We start from the raw sequence: 24479 nt of genomic DNA, 5'->3' as shown, positions 1-24479 counted from the left end.
ATGTAACTATGGCAGACCCCAGTTTGTAGTGGGAAGGAAATGTAGTATGGAAAGAAGTAATGTTGACAACGGCTACATCAGAACCATCACAGATGGCATCTGGAGCCAGCTGTTTCTCATAGTTAAAACCTTACATTCTACAATAGTGCCCATCCAACATTCCTGCGGCTTGAATGGTAGCTCAAATATATTCCATTTTGGCAAGAGGGAGCATAAAACAAAACAAAACAGCTGGATGTTGCTAGGGGTACAACATTGGAAAAGCATTCTGAACAAATGAGAGAATTCAGGACACAGGAAGCATAGAGTACCAATTCTACTTCAGAAAGGTCTAATATTCACAAGTTTTAATACTTGTGGCCATCTGATGATCCTCTGAATCTTAGACTTTGGCAAAAAAAAAAAAAAAGTGCCAGAAGGACCACATCATGCTTATTAGGAATATAGTAAGAGGTGTGATGTGTAAGTCTATGTATTCAAAGCAGGAAAATTTCCTCTTCTGTCCTAAGGATCCAAATCCTTCTCACCCAAGTTGCTTGAGAGATGTATAGCATCTGCCCAGACCACAGCAAACTTTATATTGTCCTAGATACCTTAAGGGCATTTCTCTATGACAATATTAAGATAATCTAGTTTAGAAGCATCTTATGAAATAAGGCACTTTTCAAGGATTCAACAATAGCATCATTTCCAACTTCTAGTTGAGATGAATTTATCTGAGGTTAATTGTAATATTAGTCAGAGAAGCAAGATAGTGGAAGGCTACTTCTCTTGACTTTTGAAAAGAACATGATTGTGTAGTAAGATGACCTTTCTGGTTGCATCTGTTAGCCAGAAAGAAAAGAGCAGCTGCAACAAGATTACTTATTGCTTTCCCCATCAGAAAATGTTTAAATGCCACTTGTCTTGTGACTGTACAACTGAAACATGCTGTAGATCTCAACTAGTGCCCCAAATGGCCCCGGTCAGGTCAGCTTCAGGGTTGACAACTACTGGATCAAAGTCGTTTATTCATACATGTGCACGTATGTTTGAGGCAGGCAATCATTTCATCATCATACAAAACTATCAGGATTCAAAACGCTGGCTTTCCCAGTGACCAAAATTGAGAAATGGTTATTAAAAAGTGGTGCAAAGACATTCATGCACGCTATGCAACACTCGGACATCCCTCTCAGAAAGCAAAGCAGCTCAAGTTCTATCTCGCATGTTCAAGTTGCACACCCGTCTGGTCTGACCAGCCGCCCTTTCATTCAGCACTTGGAAGGGGTAACCCAAATCAGCAACATACACCCACCACTTTTGAATCCCTAGGGACTGGGTAAGGTGGCTGGGGTCATGGGTCACTATGTGATCATTCCTATTTTAAAGGAACAAGATCTTGATTATCCACACTTATAAGGGGCCCTATTCCACAAAGCAATGATGTTTCTTTTCAGAGGTTTCGTTTGCCTCTCAGAATTGGCACTCTTTTTATCTTCCCATTAATCAGAATTGCAGCTCTTCAGCTTGCTGCTCTTTATTAATATTCCTCTATCAATGCCTTCAAAGGACATGTCGTTATCACAGTCCTTTCTGAGAGAGGGGTTTTCCGAGAACCTTATAATTTTACTATTAACATTATTTAAGGAGGGCTTTCATCTGCAAGAATAATCTTATTTTGTCCCAAGCAGTGTTGATTTAAAAAAAAAATCTATAAAAGCCTTAATTCCTGCAAAAAGACTTGCTAAGATCCAATGCTATAGGATCATTTTATTCTTTAATTTACAAGTCCCATCATAAACAAATCACAACAATTGACGTGAGCCATACACAGAGTCCTCCATCCCTTACTTTGTTTACTCCATTGCAACTGGTGGAATCCCCTCAATGTCCCGACATTTGGAGTTCACCAGTTCCCTGCGGATTTCTGGAGAAATCTTGGAATGGTTGTGAAACTTCACCAACTCCAAGAGAGCTTCTTTCTGCTCAGAAGACAGGTCCTCTTTGTAACGCTGGGCAAACGTCAAGAGGCACTGGTGCCAAAGGACAGGTAGGGTTCGCTGATCTTTCTGAAAGGCTAGAAAGTGAAAAACTAGAGCATCTACAACCCGGAAAGGCAAGGCATATTTCTTGTCAATCAGCAAACGGAGAAAAATGCTGTTGGCACCACTGTATTCCATCTCAGCAATCTTTAGCATAGCAGCTCTAGCACAAGAAAAGGAGAAAAGAATGGAAATAACACTTGAATGCATGTTTATATAACAATTTGATCATCTGATTGCAAAACTTAAGCGAAGGGTGATCAGGGGCCAAAGCATTAAGGGAATTTCCATGTGCTTTCAAATTTGCTTTGAAGGAGAAAATTGGGATTCCTAGTGATGAAGTTAGAGGAATAGCAAATCCTGTCCCTCAGCCTCAAATCCAATAGCTCCAGGCATAGATTTGGCCATGCCAGCTGGGATTATAGTTAAGTCTAACACATACAGAGAACACCAAATTGGGGAATGATGAGTAAATCTGACGGGCACTGGCCAAAAAGCAATTTGGGTTGTGGTTGGAGCAATGAATTGCAACATGTCCACAATTTAGGTTGCTAATGTCTGTTACAGATGACTCTTCTATGCTTCGGAGGTAGCCTGATTTGTAGAGATAAGAATCTGAGGCTTTTCTTTTAAGCTTTACCTCCTCCTTGCATGGGTACCTGCTATTGTCAGGGTATCAGATTGGAACCAGTGGAAAAACTGGCAACCCTATTCCTGGCATGAAGTAATTTTCCCAAAACATTTAGGCCACAGCAATCATATTACATTGCTGAACCCAAGGAATATGTAAACGCTTAAATTCAAGAATATTACAAATCAAGCAAGGATTTTGTAGCAGGCTATTTTTATAATTCCCATTGCAGATTATGAATACAGTCTGAAATATTTTTTTTCTTTCAAGACACTAAAATAAATTTTTGCCAGCAAGATTTGAGAGTCAAGGATACATTTATAAATGGCAAGGGAGACCTTCTTCACATTCATGGCTCAGGACCAGGCTATCTTCGAGACCGCCTTCTACCACATAGCTCCCAGAGAACAGTAAGATCCCACAGTCGGTCTCCTCCGGGTCCTGTCAGCTAAACAATGTCGGCTGGCGTGCCCGCGGGGGAGGGCCTTCTCTGTGGCTGCCCCGGCTCTCTGGAATCAATTACCTACTGAAGTATGGACCGCCCCCACCCTATTGGCCTTCCGGAAAGCGTTAAAGACCTGGCTCTTCCGGCAGGCCTGGGGCCGTTGATCTCGTTATAGTGATCTTGCGAGACCCGGCCACAAATTGGAGTGTATGTGTTTTAATGTTTTAATGTCTTCTTTTAACTTTTGTATGGGATATTGTTGCATTGTTTTATTCTCTGTTGTAAGCCGCCCAGAGTCCCTTGGGAGTTGGGCAGCATAGAAATGCGACAAAATAAATAAATAAATAAATAAATAAATAAATAAATAAATAAATAAATAAATAAATAAATAAATCACATCCAAGGACTATTTTCTTTCCATTGTTAATTAGCTCAGCTCTCTTACCCCGAATGAAGGACTGGAATAGAGCACTTGGTAAGGATGCTGCCCACAATGATTGCCTCTCGCAATGTGCATGTTCCAGACTCACACAGAGGGATGAGAATTCCTGGGAGGAAAGGGAGGGTCAGAGATAACATAGCCTCTTCTAATGTAACACAAACAAAATCCCCATCAGAAGCTCAAACAAAAACAAAATTCCTATCAGAAGCTCACACCAGCACGAAGTTGATTTTTCATGCTTCAAGAACCTGAAACTTCAAGAATTACATTGCTCTTAGGTTAACCAATGTCCTTCTACTGACCTACTACCTTATGGAGTATACCAGTTGCACGTAATCAAGTTACGAATGTAATGCAGCCTGCCAATTATATTTGTAACTCAAGGATTCGTAGGAGTGAATCATGTAACTTGAAAGTGATCACTCCTTGCTTTTGCCAACGGTTTCGCTAATCAAGTATGCAGGTCATTAAGTGCACAAGGTATATCAGGGTGGCAAAGGTCATGAGTGGCTTAGTGATGGAACAGGCCACCTGAGGCCTCCTTCACCCACTGAGATACCTCATGCTTCTCCCCTCCCATCCTGCCATGCAGGAATCATTTAGTTTGCAAAGATCTGTCTCCTCTCTCCCACATTTTCTTTGCTTTTGAGTGAGAGGAGAGCAGGACGATTTCCCTTCCAGCGTCCAGTTGGCTTGCAAATGCTTTTCGTGCCAAGAGTGAAAGGTTCTGGGGGCCTTCATCTTGCTTGACTTCAGGCACCCATTCTCTGCAAAAACGGATGGGTAACTGAAGTTACACAAGATCAGACAACAGAACCTTTCACTCTCGGTATGAAAAGCACTTGCAAGCCGACCGGACACTGGAAGGGAAATTGTCCTGCTGTCCTCTCCCTCAAAGGCAAAGAAACCATGGCAGAGTGGAGACAGATCTTTGCAAGGTAATTGAGTCCAGTGTGGCAGGATGGAAGGGGGAAGCAGTTATGGGGAATAGGGTGAATGTTGCAGTGCCTCTGCGGTTGTTCGTAAGGGCGAACGCTGCCATGGTGCTGCAACATTCGTAATTTTGGGACTTTGTCGTAAACATTTGGGAGGGGTTATCTCATAACTTCGGTCACTAATTGAACTGTCATAACTAGAGGATTACCTGTACAGATCCACTGATCACTTTCTGCTGTTAGTTATAGCTAATTAGTATGAACAGGGTTAGCCAGCCTTGGTCTCACCTCTACTAATTGTCTGTCTTTATCAATAATCGTATGTTTTAATCTTTTTCAAACACTATGCTACCTCATTCATCAAGAATCATAAGATACAACACTTAGTGATAGTCATAGAGTACTAATAAGCAATCAAATCATATTGTGAAACAAATCAAACAATATAAATTGTAAAGATACAAGCAACAAGGTTATAGTCATATGTGGGAGGAGATAGGTAATAAGGGGGATGAGAAGAATAATAGTAATACAGTCTTAGTAAATAGTTTGACAGTGTTATGGGAATTAGTTGTTTAGCAGAGTGATGGCATTCGGGAAAAAACTGTCCTTGTGTCTAGTTGTTCTGGTGTGCAGGGCCCTATTAGATTGCAGAGGGATATCAGAAAGCTGGATCCCATCACCTCTGCAAAAGGACCCTCCTCCATCAGGTTCCTCCTTCTATCCTTTGTTGCTTGGCGGAAGCTATTCTGAGGTTGCACTGGAGGAAGTCAGCCTCTCCTCTGATCCAGCTGAGGATTCAGCAATGCCAGTTCCTCTTCCTTTTGAACCATTTCTTTTTCAGCTATTTGGACTGCAAACAGAAATGGGTGCCCCCATCCCACAAACTCCTCGATCTCAGATTACAATCCTTAAGAAAGAAATTTGCCTCACTGAATTTGAATCTGTCAGAATCTTTTTTTTTGTTCTTGCTAAAGTGCTGCGTGATATAAAAACTATTTATTTATAGTAGTAGGGGAAGAAATACTGTCTGACAAGCAAAAACAGAACAAAGGCGAACACATATTTCAGATCAAAATGAAACTTCTAGCTCGCATATCCTATCGTATTGCCTTTTAAAATAAATGTATTACAGAACAATGGTAGCAGTGAAGTGTAAGAGAATAAATCTGAAACAAATACTCATGAGAACATTAACAATGTATTTTCTAGCTAATACCAAGAAACTTAAGAATTGCTTGACAATTTTATATCTTAAATTACCATTCAATTGTAACCAACTCACCTTTGAACCATGCTCCGGGTTTGAACAAGGCCTTCTTCAGTGCCATATAAAGATGGAAATTGAGGCGTTTGTATTCAGCAATATCATCTCTGATTCGTGGGAGAAGCACGAGATTGTAGAATCTCTGGGCCATCCTCTCTTTAAGATTAGATGAAAAAATTCTAGAACAGATAAAAGCATGGAAGGTAGGAGAGAAGGTGAAAAAGGAAATATTTCAGCTGGGAAAACTAGATAAGTGAAGATCAACTGTTTTATAATACAGTTTAAATATCATTTTAGTATGCTTATAATAATCTCAATAAACTTTTTATACAACCACCAGGCTTCAGAGATGTTCACACATACAAAAGGCAAAACCTAAAAAGGCCAGAACCTATAAAAACCTATAAAAACTAGAACTTTAACATATCTGGATCTCATAAAATTCTCACAACTATCTTCAACAAGAAAATTAATGTTTGCAGGGGCTTTAATATTCAGAAGAAAAGAATGGATAAAAATGATTGATTCAGGAATAGAATTCCAGAGAATTCCAGAATTTCTGTTCCCCTTCCAGGTCATGTTGAACCTCCCCCAGGCTGATGCATTTTTGGTGAATTCAAAAGGGCTCTGGAAATATTTCTTCCCCAGAAATGATTGAAAATGTCTAAGATATAACATTCTGGTCAAGATAAACCTGTTTAATCTGAGAAAAAATATGGAATGTCCCTAAACTGAGTCATCAAAGTGGCTTTCATCTACTATTACTTTTATAATTATAATGGTCGCATTGGTGGATGATCTCTGGAGGGTTCGGGATAGGGGTTGCTCCTCTATCCTGGTCCTGTTAGATCTCTCAGCGGCTTTTGATACCATCGACCATGGTATCATGTTCCACCGGTTGGAGGGGTTGGGGTTGGGGGGCACCGTTTTGCGGTGGTTCTCCTCCTACCTCTCTGACCGGTCGCAATCTGTGTTGGCAGGGTGGCAGCGGTCGACCCCGAGGCGCCTTGTTTGTGGGGTGCCGCAAGGGTCGGTCCTCTCGCCCCTTCTGTTCAACATTTATGTAAAGCCGCTGAGTGAGATCATCCGTGGCTTTGGGGTGGAGTTCCATCAGTACGCTGATGACACTCAGCTGTACATCTCCACCCCAGGCCACCCCAACGATGCCCTTGAAGTGATGTCCTGGTGCCTGGAGGCCGTGCGGGCCTGAATGGGGAGAAAAAGGCTCAGACTCAACCCTTCCAAGACCGAGTGGCTGTGGCTTCCGGCATCCCGATATAGCCAGCTGGTGCCATCGCTGGTTATTGGGAGCGAATCATTGGCCCACACAGAAAGGGCTCGCAACTTGGGCGTCCTCCTGGATACACGGATGTCTTTAGAAGAGCATATGACAGCCGTGGCCAGGGGGGCTTTTTATCAGGTCCGCCTGATACACCAGTTGCGTCCCTTTCTAGATCGGGACTCCCTACGCACGGTCACTCAGGCACTCGTCACTTCCTGCCTGGACTACTGCAATGCTCTCTACATGGGGCTCCCCTTGGGGTGCACCCGGAGGCTCCAGTTGGTCCAGAATGCGGCCGCGCGGGGGATTATGGGAGCGACGGGGTGCTCTCATGTGACACCTCTCCTGCGCGAGCTGCACTGGCTTCCTGTGGTCTTCCAGGTGCGCTTCAAGGTGTTGGTGACCACCTTTAAAGCGCTCCATGGCTTAGGGCCGGGGTATCTACGAGACCGCCTTCTGCCGCCAATAGCCTCCCACCGGCCGTTCACTTGCACAGAGAGTGCCTCCTCAGGGTGCCGTTGGCCAGACAATGTCGGCTGGCGACCCCCAGGGGAGAGCCTTCTCTGTGGCGGCACCTGCCCTCTGGAACGACCTATCCCCAGAGATACGCACGATACCAGACCTCCGGACTTTTCGTCGGGCCCTGAAAACACATCTATTTCATCTAGCCGGGCTGGCTTGATCCCAGCCTTGTGGTTTTAATTTGTAATTGGTTTTAACTGGGTTGTTTTAAATTGATGGCAAAAATTATTTAATGTCTTTTAAACTGCTTTAAATTTTATATGTTGTGTTTTACCGTGTCTGTTCACCGCCCTGAGTCCTGTTGGAGAAGGGCGGTAGACAAATTAAATAAATAAATAAATGAATGAATAAATGTAACACAAGCTTGATTTAATGTGTTGAAACTGTCACTATGAATGTATCCAGATCAGAAAGGAGCTGCTAGTGAATGAAAACCAGCATAGCAGCATTATTTATAGCAGAATCCCACCTTGTGGCCTGGTACATGGCAGCTGCCGTCCATGTTTCTGGCTCTGTGATATAAAGCATCTGCTCCCAATTGGATAATGCTGGGACAATCTTGAAGGCTTTGGGCAGCTTTCCACTTCTGTATTTTGACAACACCTTTAGCAACATTTTTAAAGTGATTAATTATATGGTAGCAATAGACAGCATTGCTTAATTACAGGCTATATTTATTGTTCATAAAGTCTTTATAGCAAAGAGAGATATCGGAGATCCTTCATGAATATCACTCTATTTTTTTCACATCAGCTATGGTTGTGCTAACTAATAAAGTAAAGGTAAAGATAAAGGTTTCTTTCGCACATACGTGCTAGTCGTTCCCGACTCTAGGGGGCGGTACTCATCTCCATTTCAAAGCTGAAGAGCCAGCGCTATCCAAAGACTTCTCCGTGGTCATGTACCCGGCACTAAAGGCGCACAGAACCCTGTTACCTTCCCACCAAAGGTGGTCCCTATTTTTCTATTTGCATTTTTTATGCGCTTTCGAACTGCTAGGTTGGCAGAAGCTGGGACAAGTAACGGGAGCTCACCCCATTACGTGGCACTAGGGATTTGAATTGCTGACCTTTCGATCGACAAGCTCAGCATCTTTTTTTTATTTATTTATTTAATTTGATTTATATGCCGCCCTTCTCCGGAGACTCAGGGCGGCTTACAATGTGCTAAGCATCTTAGCCACTGAGTCACCGTGTCCCCTGTGCTAAGTAATAAGCTTCATCAAAAACATTTCTAATTAATATTAAAAGCTATAATAAACTGAAGTGCAGTATTAGTTATGAACATCACGCGACTGATGTACTAGAAGTTTTTTCCCCCCAGCAATTAGCTCACAATTATTTATATACATGATTTACAAACACACAGCTAGCAAAACACATACCCATTACACTTACTTCTTTGACACCTTTGTAGACTTCCAGGACACGTGGGTTAAGCTGTGGCATGGGTCGGCCAGATATTTCTGACATTACTGTCTCCACCTCCGTCTGTTTTTCTGTTAGCTTTTCCATGATAATGTCTGCTAAGGTGCGCCTAATAAGTGCCAAATGGAGGAAAATGGAACAGATAACTTATTCAGCCCCTTATTAGCAAATTAAGTAGGAGAAACAGCATTAAAGATGATTCTTAATCTGACTTAATCTGATCAGAATAAAGTTTCTTAGGTGGCCCTTCACCATTACCTGCCTATGATTGTTCAGTTCAGAAGATTTTGGTTAAAAACAAGCAACTTGAAAGTGGCAACATCTTTATTTATATTATCATTTAATACTCCTGTCCAATCTCTTCAAAAAATACAAGCTTATTTTCTACATTTAGGGTAATTCAGGTATTCCTTTGTTCTCCCATGAGAACAAAGCCTTCTTCAGAGCAGATTTGGGGTGTATACAATGGTTGCAATGGGAAGAAAACAAGCAATGCATAATGATGAAATACAGCCACCACTGATAAATATGTTGTACTTTTGAAAATGCCAATTTTACAGCCTCTCATACATCCACATACTATTTAATCCACAAAAGTTAAAAATGAATATACCTAAAAAGTTACATTCCAAAGTTATGCCAATAAAAGTAAAATTTTAAGGGAGATAAACTATATAATATTTGTGTTGGGTTTCAAATTTGTAAGGATAGTATACACACACACACACACACACAAATATTATAATAGATTTGAATCTCAAGATTCTAAATGCAATATTCTGTACCCAATAATTAAAGCACCATCTGCTGGTTAAACAACAACAAAATTTTAGAATTATAGAGTACCCTGTTGCTAGCTGAAGCATTGGTTTCACCATCTACTAAGGAATACTGAGGCATTAGTGAGAGAACATCCCCAACCCCTTAAGATTTGCATCTGTATATCCATTACTATTGGAGGCTCCTGAACAGGTAAATTTTTCTGAGGTAGTCTGAAGCTGCTTAGATCCATTAGGAGACACTGACATGTGGAGAAACTGTCATTCTGATCTGTACCATTTGAACTGCCCTATCTGAATACAATGGAGAAGTTCCTATAGTGGATAAGAATAAAATGTGGCCCACATAATTCCTACGGTAAACATGAACTATAAGAGATTATACTAGTGACCTAAAATCTGTTCATCTCCTGCACTTACTTATATGAGGAATTATAATTAGAGAATTTTCTGTGGATAAAGGGAAAGTAAAACCTCCTTAATCTTGATGAGAACCACTGAATGAAAGAGTTACTATTTAGGATGGGGCTACTGCAAGATGGACCAGGGCTTGGGTAGTAATGGGAAACAAGTGAGTTGGCTGTCTAAACATGACCAGGATCTTATTTACGGTTGGTAGAAAAATTTAGACAAATCTATCGTTTTGAACATTGTAAGACTGAATTTGAAACAGAATTGTGTTCAATGCTAAAATGTATGAAATTTTATTGAAATTTTATTGAAATTTTAAAAAGAAGTAAAAGCAAAAGAACGTTTGATAGAATGGGTTAAAAATCTGGATTATAATAGATGGAACAGGAAAACATGATTGAAAGCATTTAAATTTACATTGTGTTATAATCTTAAGGATGTGTGTGTGCAGTGGCTCAGCAGTTAAAAGATATTGAGTTTATCAGCTGGAAACAAGGCAGCCTGGGTTTGAAAGCCATGCAAGTGATATCTATTTACTTGCATTTGCAAGCTTTCAAACTGCTCCGGTCCACCGAGCAGTTTGAAAGCATGCAAATGCAAGTAAATAGGTATCACTTTGGTGGGAATGTAAGTGTTCTATGTGTCTCGTGTTGTGATCCGCCAGCAGCCTACAGAGCTGGCAGGGGAGTCAGACAGTGAGGAGGCTGGGAAGGAACATGGGCCAGTCCTGGAGTCTGGGGAAGGCCCGGATGAGGGCTCTGCGTCGGAGGCAGAGATGGGGCCAGGACCACCTGGGAGTGATGCGTGGACTTTGGAGCCCCCAGAGTCGGACAGCAGAGAGGCAGAATAACAGGAGCCTGTTCCTAGTGCACACATGCGCAAGAGCAGCTAAAGCAGTGGTTCTCAACCTGTGGGTCGGGACCCCTTTGGGGATCAAATGACCCTTTCACAGGGGTCGCCTAAGACCATCGGAAAACACATATTTTCAATGGTCTTAGGAATAATTTTATGGTTGGGGGTTACCACAACATGAGGAACTGTATTAAAGGGTCGCGGCATTAGGAAGGTTGAGAACCACTGAGCTAAAGCAAAAGGGACGACTCGGGAGTAAGGCCAGGAGATAATTGGTGCCTCCCATAAGGCTTAAAAGAGAAACAAAGGAACTTGGGCCTTTTGCAGGAAAGCAACATTGCTAACTCTGTTTCCAGTCAGCATCTCGTTTGTTTCTGAACTCCGTGGGGCTTTGCGAAGTAAGGCCCTTAGCAGGGTGTCAAAGGAGATAAAGGTTGGTGATTATCCCGAAGGACTTCTTCCGAAGGACTTTTTTGCAACTAATTGAGACTCAGCTGGGAATAAACGTAATTCTCAGCTGTTACAATAAAATAGGTTTTTTTGGGGACTAATTGTGTCTTGTAGTGACTCATTAAGCCTAGGTCACAACATCTCGGCATACAGTCATGCTGACCACAGGACATGGCAATGTCTTCAAATAACTCTGGCTCCCTCCCTAGAGTCAGAATCGACTGGACAGGGTATACCTTTTATCATCTTGAAACTCAACATTAAAAAAAAACTAAGATCATGGCATCCGGTCCCATCACTTTCTGGCAAATAGAAGGTGAAGAAATGGAAGCACTGTCAGATTTTATTTTCTTGGGCTCCAAGATCACTGCAGATGGTGACTGCAGCCATGAAATTAAAAGACAATTGTTCCTTGGGACGGAAGCTATGACAAACCTAGATAGCATACTAAAAAGCAGAGACATCACCTGTAGGTCTGTATAGCTGTGGCTTTCCTGATAGTAATGTATGGCTGTGAGAGTTGGGACTATAAAGAAGGCTGAGCATCGAAGAATTAATGCTTTAGAATTGTGGTGCTGGAGAGGACTGTTTAGAGTCCCATGGATTGCAAGGAGATCAAATCAGTCCATCCTAAAGGAAATCAACCTTGACTATTCTTTAGGATAGATACTGAAAGCTGAAGCTCAATAATTTGGCATCAAATGAGAAAAGACAACGCATTGGAAAAGACCTGAGGCTTCTGTTCCTTTTTACATTATTTGTAAATGCAATTATAAATTTTATCTTACTCTGTGATTACAACCTGTCTCCCTTCTTTCTGTAATTTATCCAGCTTAATCAAAACCCTGAATCATAAATTTATTTTTTGTTTTCTGCTAAAAGTCCTTGAGGTGTTGCCAATCAGGAATAAACATAGATATTGCCTTTTCTCGGCTCAAATTAGCCATCTCAGCAAGTTCTATTTACATCATCCATTCACAATTTATCCTAGATGTTACCATAATATCAGTAGTTGATCATTTGGCTTACCTCACTGGTGGGTTCTTGCTCATAAACATTTCAATGGCTTTTTCGTCATCTGGATTTACAGTCATCTCTTCACAATACTCTTCCTTCTCCATGGCTCCAGCTGCCCCCAGCTCTGGCCACTCATCATCCTCTGCATCGGAGTCTCCATCCTTTGAAGTAGGTCCTTAAAAAGAAAGAAAATATTTTAGAGGAAGCAACTTTAGATTACATTTTTCATTTAAATGAGTAAAGTAGGAGATGGGGTATCTGCTACATTAGAATGTCCATTAAATCCCAATGGTATTTAATTAATATCTACCTTACCTGTTAGGCCTACATAAATTGAAATGGGATTTTATAGATGCATACTTTATGCAAATCAACTAAATCACAATATATTAGAGAGTTTACCAAACCTATATAATGATTAACTGATTATGTGCCATGAAACATGTGTTGACTCTTGGCCACCACATAGATTTTCTCCAAAATGATGTCTCCCTAACCTGGTCCTTCAAGTCTTATATATAAAATACATCATACAATAATATAAATACATAACAGCAGTTAGAAATCAGCCCTGTACTAGATATTAAAAAACAATGTTACATCGAATTTTATTTCACTATCCGGGATAAAGAAAATAAGAGCTCTAGGTAACACAAGCCAGGAAGATTTCACATTTCTATTATTGACTGCAAAGCTAATCATCCTACTAAAAAAAATGAAAACAACCCAGGAGTTATGGTCATAAATTTAACTCCAGCCTCCCTCTACTGATAGTCTGTATGAAGGAAAAACAATGATTTTTTTAGTCGGGTTCAGACATAATTTTAGAATTTAGGCAGTTTGTGTTTCTCTGACAGTTAATCTCCTTGAGGGAGGCTGATCAAACTCCTGCTTGATCTCTCACAGCTTCTCATGGTGAGGTCTTGGTGGGGTCAATTGAGAGATTTATATTCTTGGTGGGGTCACTTGAGAGATTTATATATCTTGCAGTTTCTCATAAGTGGCCTTTCTCTGTTGTGACTCTCACAACGGCATTCTGGAATCCCGGAAACCTATGCCATTATACCAGGGGTGAAATCCAGCAGGTTCTGGAGAACCGGTAGCGGAAATTTTTAGAAGTTCGGAGAACCGGCAAATACCACCTCTGGCTGGCCCCCGAGTGGAGTGGGAATGGGGATTTTGCAGTATTCTTCCCCCAGGAGTGGGGTGGGAATGGAGATTTTGCAGTACCTTCCCTTGCCACGCCCACCAAGCCACACCATGCCCACCAAGCCACGCCCACATACAGTAGTAAAAAAACTGAGTTTCACCACTGCATTATACCTTTTAAGACGCCTACTAAAAATCTTATGCGTTCAGCCTGGCCACTCCGTGTAAATCTTATGGATTACTCTCTCCCTCCCTCCAATTTGTTGCATATTGTGTTTAAATCATTTATCATTTTCGGGTAAACCGCAGCAAAAATGTTCTTTTAAAAAAAAAACCACGTGTTTTTCAGAACACTTTGGCTGAGCCAAGGAAATACTTTGTCCCGCCTTTCCAGCCACAAGCTTCCTAGACACACTCACCCAGGACCGTCGTCTTCTTCCTGGGCTCGTGGCTCCTGCCGGCGCCGTGCTCGGCCTCCAGCTCGTCTTGCTGGATGCGTGCCTGTTGCAAGATCCGCCGGGAGAGCTTCTCGTCCACATACTCGTCCTCCACTTCTCCCCCACCACCACGCTTCCCTGCCTGGCCCCGTCGCTTGACCCTCGTGACGGGCTTCACGGCATCGCTCTGAGCAATCTGCTCGGCCAAGGGGACGCTCGTCGCCGTTGCCCCACCGGAGCCTCTCGGCCGCTTCACTTTAGGCATGTTCCCCGCCGATGGAGCACGCAGCACCGGGAAGAAATAGGGCTGCCCATACACGCATGCGCTCAATGCGCGTCACCCGGTTGCGGAGCTACAGCTGAAAGCAGAGGTGACTCCGGAGATCCTTAAAACCTCCCCGAGAGATATAAGAGGCAATTTCCTGCTTTTTTTCTTGGAAGCTGTTTTTTGGTTATTATCTTCGCCTGACCTTTTTGAGAAGAGCGCTGCATGTGGCATTGCAACACAGTTGCCATGTACTGATTTCAGGGGGAAGAAGGAGTGCGGCTGGGCAGAATCAGCGGTGGCCATTCGTGTAGTAGTCTTTGACCTGTCGAGAATTTAAGATGAAGGTGCCCGAGACTCTGCGGTGTATTGTTTATTGCGAATTGAGAGCACGCCGCAGACTTGTGCTTAATCAATTCAGAACTGATTAATTGGTCAGTTCTGAATTGGTACTGATTCAGTACCAATTGGTAATTGGTACCAAATTACCAATTGGTACTGAATTGGTAATTCCTGTCGCCCCCATTGAAAACAAAGTAGCCTTTCGACTCAATCTAAAAATTATGTAAGTTTATATTTGAGACCGTCGACTTGAGGAGAGGCGGGAGCAAAGCCCTTTCTCCACCTCCTTATAGCCGTGCTCACTTCCTCAAAGTCACAAGGCGTTCAGATTGTCACTTGCATGATCCTTAAGATTACAGTAGTGTGGTCGCAATTGCCCTAGATATAGTTAAAACCCCACACCCTTCTAACACTGATGATTACCTAGTTGGGTAATGAAACGTCTGCAAGGGGGAAAAAAAAACCCAAACTCAAGATCCCCACAGTTCAACCCTGACCTACAGATATTCTCTTCTATAGTTAAAACAGTCAAAGCGATACCTAAATGAAACTAAGTTTAATGTGCCCGTTAAAGCCGAAGTGGGAATCCACCGGTCTCCAGGTAACAGACCAACTTAAAATGACCAAACTGAGTAATGCTGGAGGTGATAATTCAGCAATGCATGGGAGAACAAACCTCCTTCGCCTACTTTAAAATTTGCATTCCTCTCGCCTCCGTTAAAAACGATACGCGCACACCACAAATGTGGAGGCACCTGGTGCACTGAGGCACATGTACAAAGCACCACTTTGGTTTAATGTGCTATTATCGCAAACGATCTCCTTTATTTATTTATTTGTTTAAATCTCCTTTATTTATTCTTATCGGGGTGTGTTTCTTGCAGAGTTAAGTGGGATTAATTCTCCCTAAATATCACAAAGGGAATAAGCAGCGTTTATTCAAGCAAGAGACGCTGCTCCCAAAGCCACGAGCGCCCCAGTCGTCGTTCGGCTACGTCACTTCCGCTTTGGTTTCTTCTGTTGGAAGCGAAGGCAAGGAAGGCGGGTCTGGCTGGGAAGTCGCTGCACGTTGAACAATCCGAGAGGAAGCAACCCGGAGTTGGGGGCGCCCTTGGTGCAAAAAAAAAAAAAACCGACCCCATCGCACGCGGAGGCCGTGGCAAGCATGGGCGTCACCTGGTAAGGTTATTTTGTTGATGTTACGAAGCTGATAATGTAGTGAAACGTTTTGGTTTGAGAGCCCTTAAATGTGCCAGGACGAGGTTGGCGCCTAACCGAAGAGGATCTGGGACTGTAATAGGTTTGTATCTTAAAACGCTGCCAATCGCAAGTAACGAGAGAGGCCGTGGAACAGCCCGAGTAAGCTGCAGACGCTTTAAAGCAGTGTTTCTCAACCTTGGTAGCTTGAAGATGGGTGGACTTCAACTCCCAGAATCCCCCAGCCAGCAGCGCTGGCTGGGGGATTCTGGGAGTTGAAGTCCACCCATCTTCAAGCTACCAAGGTTGAGAAACACTGCTTTAAAGAGACTTTTCCTACGGGTGGTGGAGTTTCTGATTCCTTGATACCCTCTTGCTGTCAAGGAAATATTTATAACGCAAGATGCTCTAGACTACCGCCCGTTGCTTTCAGTCCGCTCAGTTATAGAAGGTGGGCATCGTCGTCCAACACACCCGGAGGGCGCCAGGGTTGTCACAGATCGCGATACCGAAGAAAAGACGCGGCTAACATGGAAAAAAAATAATAATCCCCGAGAGCCTCACGTTCCGTGGTTTTGTGATGTTTTGACGGCTGCTGCTGCTGCTTTTATTTGCAGCAACGGTTAGCTAGCCCATGGCCGCATCCTCAGCCAATCTTTTAAAAAGTGTTCAATTGTGGTGGTGGTGGATTTCCTAAATGTTCCGGGTATTTCCTCATGAACGTTTACACCTCCAGAAATAGAATTGTGAACCTACATCTGATCTTATTCTATCAAATCAAAGTGTTATATCTGAATCATTCCTTGAAGTTGCACCGGTTGCAGAGAGAAATAACTTCTTACGTGCTATAAATTTGCTTGATATATTTTTATTAAGTAATCCGAATCTAAAACTGCTGTAAGAAAAATATACTTTATTTAACTTGTATGTAGGCTGTTGCTCAAAAGTAAAACTAATTATATACTTGGGAAGGAGCATGTTTAATGTCGGCTCCAAAAATGTTTTTTGTGTACTAATGTATTAGTAAATCGACTGTGTGGGATTGTAGGCTTCACTGTTTTCAGTTTTGTTTGGACCAAACATAATTTTTATCTTTATTTTCGTAGAAAAGTATTTGGGCAACGACAGACTCCAAGAGTATGAGGCTATGGTTTAGATGTCATTTATGTTTAACTGGGGAAAATATTGACAGCTTAACATACAGAGACAAAGACTTCAGTCATATGCTGTCTTTGCCAGTTTGCTCTGAGTCCTAACGTATTATCTGAAGGGATCACATGTATGGCTTACCTTGTACTTTAATTTTGGCTTCTCAGGATCAAAAGGACATGGGTGGGAAATTAAAGTGTGTGTGTGGGGGGGGGTGTTCAAGTGAAGTCTCTCTAGGTAAACTATGTTTTCTTCCTGTTCCTCAATTCATACTCACAGGAAAGGAGATAACAAGGACACAAAAAGCATAAAAGTGATTTTGGACACATTTGGACAACTGTGGCTTTTTGCTATAGTGTGAAATCAGAAAATGTTATTGGCTAGTCACTGCGAATACAGGCAAAAATGTTGCCTAACAGCTAAATCAATCCTGATTTGTCTGTTATTGGACATAGAACATTTTCTTGCCTATAGTTAGTACTAGATAATGTTTAGTGAAAGTGCTATTGTGATATAGAAGCAGTCTTTTCATTTGATGCAGAGTAAGGATGTTCCATTTCTTACACTTATTTCCTTGTGTGTGTTGTCTCCCATTGCATTAAAAATAGGTTTTTTGGAGGTATTAGTTTTTCATAGTTAAAAAGTCATATTTCTTGTGCTAGTGTATCTCAGATGCCAGTAGCAGAGGGAAAAAGTGTTCAGCAAACAGTTGAAATCTTAACAAGAAAACTGGAGCTACTTGGTGCAGAAAAACAAGGAACATTTTGTGTGGATTGTGAAACCTACCACACTGCAGCCTCCACAATGGGCAGTCAAGGTGAGTTTTTTCTGTCTTCAAAAATTGATATATTCAGATCGTTCCAGTACATTTCTATTCTTTAATTGGAACATAGAGACATTTAGATGCATCTCAGCAAGTAACTTTATAGCCAACTTTTTCTGCAAAGTAACTTTTATCATGCAAAGAGTAACTTTTGGACATATAGTAATTAATCTTCATATACTAATCATGAACTAATGAGGTTGTAAAGAAGCATGTTGGAAATCTAGTACATAGTGTATGTAAAATATTTTATCACACAATGCTCTCCTGTTGGCTGTTTCATTAATTTGGATACTTTACTGAAGTATTGTAAGTTTCTGTGCTTTAGTTGTTTCTTTGTCTTACCTCAGATGACATACTATTAAGTCTTGGGCGATAAGCTTTTCCTATCGCCCAAGACTTAATAGTATGTCATCTGAGGTAACAGGAATCTTGATATTTACAGCAACACTGCATTTTTTCCCAAGTGCAAAAAAATTCTTGTCTGCTCAAATGCACCTGGTCAATATCAAGCTTTCTTACTTCTTGCCTGGTTGCCAGAAAGAATTATTTACTATATAACTTGGAACTGTAGTTAGTCACAAACAGTAGCAAGATGTGGCTAAAAACTCAGTCTCAGTTTTGGGTTCCATTACTAGAAATATAATTTCCTAATGATTGGAAGAAATAGTTCCATTTTATTTTATATAGGCCAGTAAACTCTTGTCTTACATAACCAGTTACAGGAACCGTATTTTGCACATTTCTGTTTGATATAATCCTTCCTAAAGAAGACCAGTGAGGATAACTGTCTGGAAAGTAAATCCTATAAGGAGAGACTAAAGGAACTGATTAAATATTCCTTGAAAAACAGTGACTGACATCTGAAGAGATGTCTCAGAGAAGAAGGCCATGATCATGTTAGAATAGAAAAAATGAAATTATCTTAAGTTACAAAAAGTCAAATTCTTGATATTAGGAAAAAATTCCAAATGGTAAGAGTAACAGTGGAACCAGTTACCAGTTCTGCTCTAGAAGCATTGAAGAAGAATCTAAATAAGCTGTTGGGAATGCTTTAAATAGGATTTTTGGACAAAGCAGGATTGAACTCAGTGATTTAATTGTCCCGTTATGAGTAGAATGCTATTTTAATGCTTTTCAGAACTATTTCTGCATTTTCGTCCTGTTTTTATGTAAATAAATATGCTTTCCTTTTTGGTACCATTTTGTTTTAAAAGTTGCCTTCTATCTACTCAATAGAGCAAGCAGAGAATTAACTTTTTATAAGGTTTAAAACACTGCAGTATTAACAACACTTATTTAGGGAGCGTTCTCCTGATCTGTATTAGAAAAGATAGGTAGATAGTATTTACCAGTTCTAGATGCTAGCTGTAAGGAAATTCATGTCAGGATTAAATATTCTGTTTAAACATTTGTTTATGTGGCTGTCCACAGAACATACTGCTGCTTCTCCTGAAAATTAGTTTTGCTTAGGCCTAAACGTTCACAGCAGAGAAAATCCCTTTTCTTTCAAGTCATCTGGAAGCAAGCTCTATGCTTGTTTGAAAGATACATCCTTCACATTTAAGGCTAAAATCCATTAATCTGGAAGTAAATTCCTACTGCATGAAGTCTCTTCCATGTTTTGCTAAGTTATCTTCCTTTCCTGGATTGTATTGTTACGTTTTGCAGATATTTATTAAGGTTCTGTGCAAGAATGATTCCTGTCGGTTTTGTTTTCAGGCACCTTAAAGTATGCCCACTAGAACAGTGGTCCCCAACTCCTGGACTGTGGCCTGGTACCAGGCCATGGCCTATTTGGAACCGGGCTGCACAAGCAGCAGGTAAGTGTGCAAGTGCACACAGCTCCACTTGCATGAGTGGTGGGTGAGTGTGTCCACCACTCGCGCAAATGCAGCTGTGCACGTAAGCATGCTTGCTGGGGGGGGCTCCCCCCACTTCTGTCAGTTTCCCAAAGCTGGAAAGGTTGGGGACCAGTGCATTAGAATGTCAACAGGAAAAAAAAATCAGTTCCATACAAAATAGTACTGAACAGAGTTGAACAAGCAATAGTTTTCTGAATTGAATAAAGTAACTCAATTGCTACTTTAAGATTCTAGTTAGATAAGGTAAATGTTCCTCTAGCTTGGAATAGTGTTTGAGGTAGCTGAATAACATAATTACATTTCACTTACATAAATCATCAGCAACCATCAAATCTTTTATGGAGAAAGAATCAGATAAAGATTCTGTAATAAAATCAAGTGCTTTGAAAAAGGGACAAAGATATAACAGATGTTACAATTTTTTTGGTTTCTGAGAAAAAAAATAGTTTTCTGTTGTTTTGCTATTGTTTCAGGACAGGCTGCCAAACTGATGTATGTGATGCACAATTCAGAATATCCCCTCAGCTGTTTTGCTCTCTTTGAAAATGGACCATGCCTCATAGCAGATACCAACTTTGACATACTTATGGTGAAATTGAAAGGCTTCTTTCAAAATGCCAAAGGGAACAAAATAGAGAGCCGTGGCACTCGGTACCAGTACTGTGATTTTTTGGTGAAGGTCGGCACAGTCACCATGGGGCCCAGTGCCCGTGGAATATCTGTTGAGGTAAGGGTTGGCTGAAATAAATAAATAGCATTATTAATATTTAGAATAATAGCTTTTTATTTGAGATCATATCCTGAATATTTCATCATGCTGCACATATAGCATAGTTAGTGAAAGGTGACCATAGTATGTTGGTAGGGAACCTATCTTGACTAGAACAGAATGAATAAGCTTGGGATAAAACTGGAGTTTGTCTTGTGGCAAACTGGCTAAAATATTCAAAACTGACATCTGTGCCTTAGGATTAGCAGCAGGGAATGCTTAATGTAGCATGGATATGATTAAAGCCGGTAATTTACGTGTTCCTCTTATTTACTATAAAGTGTTATATAAGAACCTGAATTGACAAAAGTCACCACCAGACTAGAAAGTTGACCAGACTAAGAGAAAGTGGAAGAATGATATAAATGTGGATGAAATTGCTCTGATCTTGGAGAGTAGAATATATACATGGAAGTGAAAATATAGATTTAATTGTAATGAAAGCTGCCTAGAGTCTAAAATTTAGGTGACTTAAGTCAGTAAATAAATAACAGGGTTGGAGCTAAAAAAAATGTTTTTCAATCATCTAGATCAGGAGTATCCAACCTTGGAAATTTTAAGACTTGTGGATTTCAACTCCCAGAATTTCCCAGCCCAGCCAGCATGAGAGTTCTGGGTGCATATGAAAATAGAAATTTGTAGGTTGGTGATAGTTGAAGGGTAATAATGCAAGAGCCAGGAATGAATTTGGGGGGAGGGGGGAATTGCAACATTCCAAATGGATGGAATCCAGGGTTATTTCACTGACTTGACTGAATGGGTAAAAAAACAAGATGAAATGACACAAAAAAATAATGCAATGATAACATTAGAGATATATTGAGATCTTGAATATGCACGCTCTTTCGATCACAAACAATGCCATGGTGTTAGTTAACAACTAAATAGTTTGTAGTGAGTGCAGGTATTGTTAGAATGCTTAGTAAAAAAGTAGGAAATGCATGGAGAAATTTTAAGATATGTTGGTAGAGAGATTTTGGGATAGTATAGGTCTGTAGCAAAGAATGAAAGTTTGTGAAAGGATTGGTGTTTTTTATTATAATTTTGTAGAAAATTTTAAAAACTTACTTGCTGAGTCATTTTATAAGATGCATATTTACATTTTGAATCTTATCTGCAAGAAAGCCCTGTATTTGTTTTGTCACAGAACAGCAATATGCTACATGCCCAAATTTAAACGTAACTAGACTTGGGAACATTAGTGTGAAAATTCCCTTTTCCCTCAAGTTTTCTAATTGTTGTTAGCTATGGAGCTAATTATGATTGATTCGTAATTTATTTATTTTTTTGTTATTGTTGTCAGGTGGACTATTGTCCATGTGTGGTAGCCACTGACTGTTGGAACCTTGTAATGGAATTCATGCAGAGCTTTATGGGAAATCATGCCCCCGGTATCCCCTCTGTGTTCAATAATAAGCATGACAGCATCTACAATCCAGCTGATACAATAGTTCAATACATGGAACTTTTCAACAAAATTCGCAAGCAGCAGCAGGTGCCTGTTGCAGGTATCAGATGAAGAAATGTCAGAAAAGTGTCTTCAAGTAAGCAACCACTTGTTGAATAGCAAATTCAATCCAGTATTCCAGATGGCAGTTGTTATCCATCAAAGCAATGTCTCTCTTGTAAATATCTTCTTGTTGAAGATGAATGCTGTCTCATATCAGACTCTCAGAAATGTGTGCCATAGTTTCTTTGCCCTTGTTTTAGATTCAGGGAATCTGGTCATGGAAACCAATATCTGTACTGTTATACATAGTTAAATAATTTGATATTAATGAAAACACAGAATCTGTTTCTATTGGTTTTAAAGATGTTGATTAATTGTATTCTTCTATCTAGTAGGGATTAATTATTGTTTAGTTTGTATTTTACTCCTGCAAAACTTTTTGCTAGTTCTCGCATAAATATATTAATCTTCCCAATTAAAAAGCTGTTAAAAGCTATTTTCTAATTAATTGAGCGAAGTCTTGATAATTAACTGCCTATGTACCGCAACTATCTCTGTACAATAACCTTTCCATATACTCTGTTTGTTGAATTTTATGTTGTTTGATGCAAGAAAAACAAGACTCTAAGTTTTAATGAGACCCTAGTAATGAATTCCCTTCCTAAATAGAAATGAATTTCCTTCCTTTTACAGAGATAACCATAGCCTTTAAAAAAAAGTTCTATTTATCAATTATCAATTGGACCAAAGAATTTAGGCATATGTTTTTGCTAATGGGAATGGTAGCCATTAATAACACCTAACAGTACATCTTAAATATCACTGAACCCTAATATAAATCAGGTACACTAATATTTGTAGAATGGCTAAACATATGGTTGAACCAAGTTTCAGAATGTATTTTAGAGATTTAAATATACTTTAGAGATTATCTTCAATTCTGAATTGTCAGTATCAAATCAATTCCATATAGATTAACAACTTGGCTGTGAAAAAAAGTATATTTCAGTAATTTATTTTTATTGCCGTCCATATAAAGACTCTGGTGTGAATTTAAAATGCAACCTGAGCTTTTTGATTCCTTGCATATGGGTAGCTGTTTTAAGTTACAGAACTAGAGGATAAAAATACAGTATTTTAAAAGAAAGATTTCAGTTTTTCAATGTTAAAGTCATAAACGTGGAAATTTCATTAGGATTTTATATGGATATTTTTTTTATTCAGTCAGAGACTATATAGTCAAAGTAGCGACTCTTCTTTTGTAACTGATTTTGGAATGTAATAACTTTTATTTGTCTATGCATAATAAGCATTGTCCTGTTGAAAAAGAGAGTAAACATTTATTTGAAGTTTTGGTTTTGTGCTGCAGTCGTTAATATTTGGTCTATGTTTTTTTCCATTAGAAAACATTAAAACTATATAGAATTAAACATTATGGTCAATATTATTGATTGGTTCAAAACAAATATTGCCCAAATTATTTATTTTTATTAGGTAAGCAACTGTCATTTTAAGTCTATATGTTAAAACATTGAAGTACATAGAAATGTTTCTCAGTATTTTTAATCTTACTCATTGGCTATGAGCCCAGAAAGTTTTGACAAATTAATTGTTAATATATGCAGAAAATTGTCTGTATTGTAAGCAAATGAGTAATTTTAACGTAAGATAATTGAATCTGATCCATGAATCATATGTAACTTTAATATGTTGGGATTTTCGTGGTTGCTGATGAACTGCAGGCAAAAAAGACTGAAGACTCAGGCCTTTGGGTTGTTGATATTGTGCATTTAAAGGAGTTAAATATTTGTTCTAAATGTATATACATGGAAGTAAAACATTAAAAAGTCAAAAAGACTGAAGAATGATACATGTACATAGAGCTTACTTTTTGCCTTTCCAGCCAGACTGCCTTTGTAAATAAAGTCACAATATTCATATTTATCATGATCTGGACTCCAGCTTTGATAATTCAGTATGTAAAGGTATCCAAAGTATTATTTGATTAGATTGCTTTGAATGGGTTTACATTTTAAGACATGAGGATATAGATAAGCTTTGCTCAGCTAACTACCCATTTGATCCTTGGTCCTAATGGCTTATTAGATCTGGAATGGGGAATTTAACTGGGTCAGGAGATTTTTTTTTAATCCTTACAAAACAAAGAATCATTGGATCATCATCAAAGACGGTAATGTGATAAGAGGAGAAATTGGCCTAGACTTTTTCCCCCTTCGCTAAACCGGGCGTGGGCATGTCCAGTGCGTGACACATCCAGCAGGCCTGGAGTTTGACAGCCCTGGCCTAGAGACTTGTGATCAGCATCCTCTTTCTGGGTCAGATTTAAAGGGTGGCTGATCAAATCCAGTCAATCTTGGATGAAGTAAGTTTATTATTGCTGGCAGAGACATTGTGGGCCAGTCCTCCATTGTTTCCAGGGTGGCCCCATGGGCCAGGCCTAAGCACTCTGCGGGCCGGATCCAGCCCCGGGGTCTTGAGTTTGATATTCCTGTTGTAGATGGTTGTTATGTCTGGTTGAGGAGTTCTGA

At 40.1% G+C, this 24479-nt stretch overlaps 2 protein-coding genes across 3 annotated transcripts; one reads left to right on the top strand and one right to left on the bottom strand.

Annotated features, from left to right (window-relative positions):
• Nucleotides 1-1734: 1734 nt before the first annotated feature.
• Nucleotides 1735-14347, bottom strand: BYSL (bystin like). The gene is made up of 7 exons (XM_070939747.1): nt 14053-14347; nt 12497-12659; nt 8946-9084; nt 8018-8151; nt 5763-5923; nt 3546-3648; nt 1735-2187 (listed from the first exon to the last, which is right to left on the bottom strand). The coding sequence occupies exons 1-7, from the start codon at nt 14333-14335 to the stop codon at nt 1839-1841; spliced, it is 1332 nt and encodes a 443-aa protein (XP_070795848.1). The 5' UTR covers nt 14336-14347; the 3' UTR covers nt 1735-1838.
• Nucleotides 14348-15716: 1369 nt separating this feature from the next.
• Nucleotides 15717-23880, top strand: MED20 (mediator complex subunit 20). 2 transcript variants are annotated; one of them, XM_070939744.1, is made up of 4 exons: nt 15717-15856; nt 17686-17840; nt 20185-20438; nt 21784-23880. In XM_070939744.1, exons 1-4 carry the CDS (start codon nt 15843-15845, stop codon nt 21997-21999), a joined length of 639 nt encoding a protein of 212 aa, XP_070795845.1. In that variant the 5' UTR covers nt 15717-15842; the 3' UTR covers nt 22000-23880. The 2 variants fall into 2 exon arrangements, with proteins under 2 accessions (XP_070795845.1, XP_070795846.1); XM_070939745.1 differs by lacking the exon at nt 15717-15856 and having other exon boundaries at nt 17787-17840; nt 20190-20438.
• Nucleotides 23881-24479: the final 599 nt, after the last annotated feature.

This window comes from Pituophis catenifer, unplaced genomic scaffold (assembly GCF_029215685.1).
Source record: "Pituophis catenifer annectens isolate HBS135680 unplaced genomic scaffold, rPitCat1.0.hap2 SCAF_3, whole genome shotgun sequence".
Lineage (NCBI taxonomy): Eukaryota > Metazoa > Chordata > Lepidosauria > Squamata > Colubridae > Pituophis > Pituophis catenifer.
Note: the sequence above shows the minus strand (reverse complement) of the source record. Positions and strands in the feature narration are given on the sequence as shown.

Coding starts and splice junctions, on each gene's coding strand:
- BYSL (XM_070939747.1), bottom strand. CDS start 14,335: ATGCCTAAAGTGAAGCGGCCGAGAGGCTCCGGTGGGGCAACGGCGACG. Junction 9,085..12,496: donor AGCAAGAACCCACCAGTGAG/GTAAGCCAAATG, acceptor GGCACTTATTAG/GCGCACCTTAGCAGACATTA. Junction 5,924..8,017: donor GCCATGTACCAGGCCACAAG/GTGGGATTCTGC, acceptor TATCTGTTCTAG/AATTTTTTCATCTAATCTTA.
- MED20 (XM_070939744.1), top strand. Junction 17,841..20,184: donor CTCCACAATGGGCAGTCAAG/GTGAGTTTTTTC, acceptor CTATTGTTTCAG/GACAGGCTGCCAAACTGATG. Junction 20,439..21,783: donor CCCGTGGAATATCTGTTGAG/GTAAGGGTTGGC, acceptor TATTGTTGTCAG/GTGGACTATTGTCCATGTGT.